The 4,428-nt window shown below is 32.8% G+C and overlaps 1 protein-coding gene across 1 annotated transcript in view; it reads right to left on the bottom strand.

Annotated features, from left to right (window-relative positions):
• The window catches only part of LOC118751040 (phospholipase A1 member A-like), a gene marked incomplete at its 3' end in the record, with an annotated part of 36,430 nt that extends 35,971 nt beyond the window's left edge, over nt 1-459 (bottom strand). Inside the window, exon 1 of the mRNA XM_036485803.1 lies at nt 424-459. Within this exon, the coding sequence (XP_036341696.1) occupies nt 424-451 (28 nt within the window). The remainder of the gene's footprint in view (nt 1-423) is intronic.
• Nucleotides 460-4,428: the final 3,969 nt, after the last annotated feature.

Here is a 4,428-nt window from a genome sequence, read left to right as displayed (position 1 = left end):
TATAAAAGCGTTGTATATTAAAAAGTTTTTTTTATATTATTTATTTCTTGTTTTGTTTACTTTTGTATCACTGTGTAATTGTATAATGCTAATAGATCATTATTTTTGTGAGATTGTGAGAATGTGTCAGACACAATGTCTGAGGTTTGACGATGGAGGATGTGCAGTGTTTTTTAACGTGTCTTAATGTTTTTAAATATGTTTAATTTATGTTGTGATAATTTTATTTCTTAATATTAAAACTCCCTGAAGAAGACGCGACTATGCGTCGAAACGCGTAAGAGAAGAAGTAAACACTTGTTTTATTTATTATAACCGGCCAAAAAGCTTCAAAACCAATAGCACTGAATTTTTAACCTTGGCTCATGGAAAATATTTCTAAAAATCAAAATATTTTTGTATGAAGCATTTAAGTATACTTACTTGATTTCATTTTTAGTCCTTTAAACATAGTGACTGAAAAAAAAAAAATATGTTGCTAATTATAATTTGCGGCTTCATTTTGTCTAATCTGAATTTAAATATGTACATATCTATATATACTTAATTATGGGTGAAAATTTTTCAACTGGACCTCGGATTGCAGTTAAGTTGGAATATTTGCGTGAAAAGTTGTGAGTAGAAAGGTTTATAAATGAGAAAGGGATTCTGAGAATTTTTTTAATTGTAGTTTTAAAATTTTTATAAGCAATTACACTTGACAAACAGCGCACAGGTGCCAAAAAAACCTGTAAGTCAAACCACTTGTGAGAGTAGGGATGTTCCGATACAAGTAAATACGAGTATGTACTCGATACTTTTGTTTCGATACCAACTACTTTTTTTACTCGAATGGTTGTTTCGATACCTACTTGGTATCGAAAGAAAAGTACTTGTATCGAATCGATTTGAGAAAGTGCCATATCCTGTCGATAATATTTTTTCTATGGAAAATAGTTGCTTCGTTTTCATTTAAAAAAAATGTTTTAAGCAATTACACCGCCAAATTCTAAAGTGTGGATATATTTTTACATATTAGTGATACCACAACAAAGTGTAAGCAATCTTTATAGTAGTAAAGTTTTGTGGGATCCTTTCAAAGGTTGAATTTTTTGTCTAAGTAATCGTATTACTTTAAGTGCTACTAAAGAAGAAATATACATATCGATACCTCAACTGCAAATATATTGAAAATATTTGAGATAGGGCGTTTTTGAACCGATTTCTGAAATAGGGTGTTCTTGAAAAGTTTTCTACGATAGGGCGTTTTCCAATCAAATTCTGAAATAGGGCGCTTTTGAAAAGTTTTCTGAGATAGGTCGTTTTCGAACTTTCTTCCGAGATAGGTCGATCTTCCACTCAGGTGCCGCAAAGCTTTATGTCACAGAAAACGCCTGAAAATTACTTTCGCTTTGTTGAATTTAAAAGGATGAAAAATTATCGATATAAGTAGGTATCGATACATTCGCTTGACTCATATAAGTAGTATCGAAATAGCTAATTTGAGTAAACTCATTTGAGTAGGTATCGATACTTTGATGGTATCGGAACGTCCCTATGTGAGAGTAACTTGCACTCTCTCTCAGTCAGAAGTTGCAGGTCTTAGTCCGAAGTTTTTCTTCCTGCAAATTCATGAAAAGTGTCAAACGATAGGCAGGCAGAGCTGGGCGATAATGATTACGATTACTAAACGATTAGGATTGCAGTAATCCCAACAAGCTAAAAAAAGATTACGATTACAGTAATCCTTCATCGAATGAACTTAGATTACGATTACAGTAATCGTAATTTTAACAAGTAAGAAAGTCTAAGTTCGGGCGGAACCGAACATTAAATACCCGGCGCAAGTATTTAATATATGACTTTCACCTTTCCGAAAACTACCTCTACATGGTAAGTCCGGGCGTATCAATTTTGAGTAAACTAGAGTCCTTAAATTTCGAAATTTTGAAGTTTCAAGCAGTTCTGAAATTTACCGTTATATGAAAAGCGGCCTCAATTTTAGTCCGATTACAATAATTTGCAACGTTTTGCTTTTATGTGGCAAGCACAATAACTATACCGAGTTTGGTACAAATTCGTAGAATGCTGTGCCAAGGCCAATAACTGTGCCAAGTTTGGAAGAAATTGGTGCAGCGGTTACGAAGATATACACATGTAACCATAAATGGGCGTGGCTACGCCCATTTTCCAAAAATTTATAATATTCTTATTTTTCGTCTAAAAGTTATTGTAAATATCAATTTTGAGTGAATAATCTTCAGTAGTTACTAAAATATCGCAGTTTTCGTATTTCTGAAAATTACCGTTATATGGGAAGTGGGCGTGGTTACAGTCCGATTTCGCCCATTTTCAATACCAACCTACCTTGGATAATTGGAAACCTGCATACCACAAACCTAAAATTTCCTTGAGATATCTCAATTTTTGTCCGAGTTATCGTGTACACGGACGGACGGACAGACGGGCGGACAGACAGACATGGCTTAATCGACTTCTCTATTCATTTTGAGCATTTATGTATACATTTGTCTCACTATCTGGATTCGTTTTGGCTGTTACAAACAACCGTTATGTGAACAAAATTAATATACCCTTGTGCACAAGTGCGCTCGGGTATAAAAAAGTTAAAATTACGATTACTGTAATCGTAATCCAAGTTCGTTCGATGAACGATTACTTTAAATTTAATCCTGTATTGTTTTATTTGCCGGTTATACAAGTTTACTCGCCCAAACTGCTTTACTTATTATTTTTATTTTAATATTAGTTTCTTTTATTTGCTGTTTTTTTTTAGATAAATACATATTATCCTCATATTATCGTTAGCGCGCATTTATATTTCGCAAATTTATAGAATAACTTCGTTTAAGATTACTCAAAAGATTGTAATTAGAAAAATGTTTAATTTAAAATTATTCTAATCATTCATCGAACGAACTTAGATTACGATTACAGTAATTGTAATTAAAAAAGTTGAAATTACGATTACTGTAATCGTAATCTAAGGTGTATTCAATGAACGATTACCGCAATCCTAATTTAATAATTTTTGAAATTGCGATTAAAGTAATCGTAATCCTAAATGCAATCGATTACACATGTTATCCTTATCGCCCAGCTCTGTAGGCAGGGTTGCATTTGTAAACAAAAACTGAAAGCAAAGAACCTTAAGCGCCACGGAGACAATCAAATAAATACTTCAAGCAGTGTCGCCAAGTTTTGAATTTGGAAAAGCACTAAAACCCAAAAAAAATCGGGTATTTTCTATAAAATAACACCGAATTTTTTCCTTAGTATTTAAGGGACTTTGTATGCATAAAAAATTTGATTGTAGGGATTCCGATTCAAACTAATAAAAATCAATGTTTCTTGCCCACGGGTCGAATTTATTGTTTTCTATAAATTCAAATATTTTTGTCCAGCGTTGCGTTTGATAAATTTTCCCCTAGCTGTTTAAATTTTAGATTTATTCAACAATCCCTTTCAAACGAAAGCAAAAACAAAAAAATAAAATTTCATGAACTATGTGGGAGTTTAAATCTACACCGCACCTGAAACATAACGAAATTTAATCTCCCTTTTTAATGTGTCTTATTTGAGCGTATTATCCACCGGCGCTTAGTAGGAAAAATGTTTTTGTGTCAAAAAGCTGCATCCTCTACAAATTGCATACAATTTCGATTATTATTTCTTCAAAATGTTCTTTATTAATTTAGCTGTAAGGAGGTGCTGCTGCTTTTTTGAATAGTCATGAAAAATAACAAACTAAAGGGCTGAAGGTCGATTTCTGGTCCAAGCAACATAAAAGAAGCGCCAAAAAACGCACCGAGCACCAAACTCGCGTTTCGAATAAAGAAAAACACTAAATTTAGTGCGAAAAGCACCAAGTTGGTAACAGTGCCGCGCATACATAGCCCAGTAAAATTAGATAAATTTGGTAGGAAATTTGAAAAAAATTTGTAACAGCGATTTTTTGATGCAGTTTACTTCTATTTGACACGTAGATCATGAATCCACAGTCTTGCCACTACATTTGATTTGGCAACATTCCGCCATCGATGTTTATCGCGTTCCCGGCCGTGATCTAAGCGTCGTACAAAACAAATGTAGGTACAAAAGTTGTGGAGAATGAAATTGTAGACATCTTTGGAATTTCAATATGCTATGTATTTTCAACAGAAATTGTCAAAAAATGGCGAAAACAGTGACAATGTAAACTTTTTTCACAGTTTTTGCTAATTTTTCACAATAAAAAATGCTATTTTTAAAAAACCTTCTATATAACAAATGTGGGAAATGAAATTATCGACATATTTATATTAAACCATTTTTTACGGAAAAAAAAAATTAAGCAAATCGGACCATAAGAGCGATTTTTTAGAACAGATCGGTCCCTGGTCCACTTCCCGGAAAAAAGGATCCTATATGCTAAATAATGCAGACAAA

The sequence above is a fragment of the Rhagoletis pomonella genome, unplaced genomic scaffold (assembly GCF_013731165.1).
Source record: "Rhagoletis pomonella isolate Grant_MI unplaced genomic scaffold, Rhpom_1.0 Rhpom_scaffold_00503, whole genome shotgun sequence".
Lineage (NCBI taxonomy): Eukaryota > Metazoa > Arthropoda > Insecta > Diptera > Tephritidae > Rhagoletis > Rhagoletis pomonella.
This window is presented reverse-complemented; position numbering and strand designations above follow the sequence as displayed.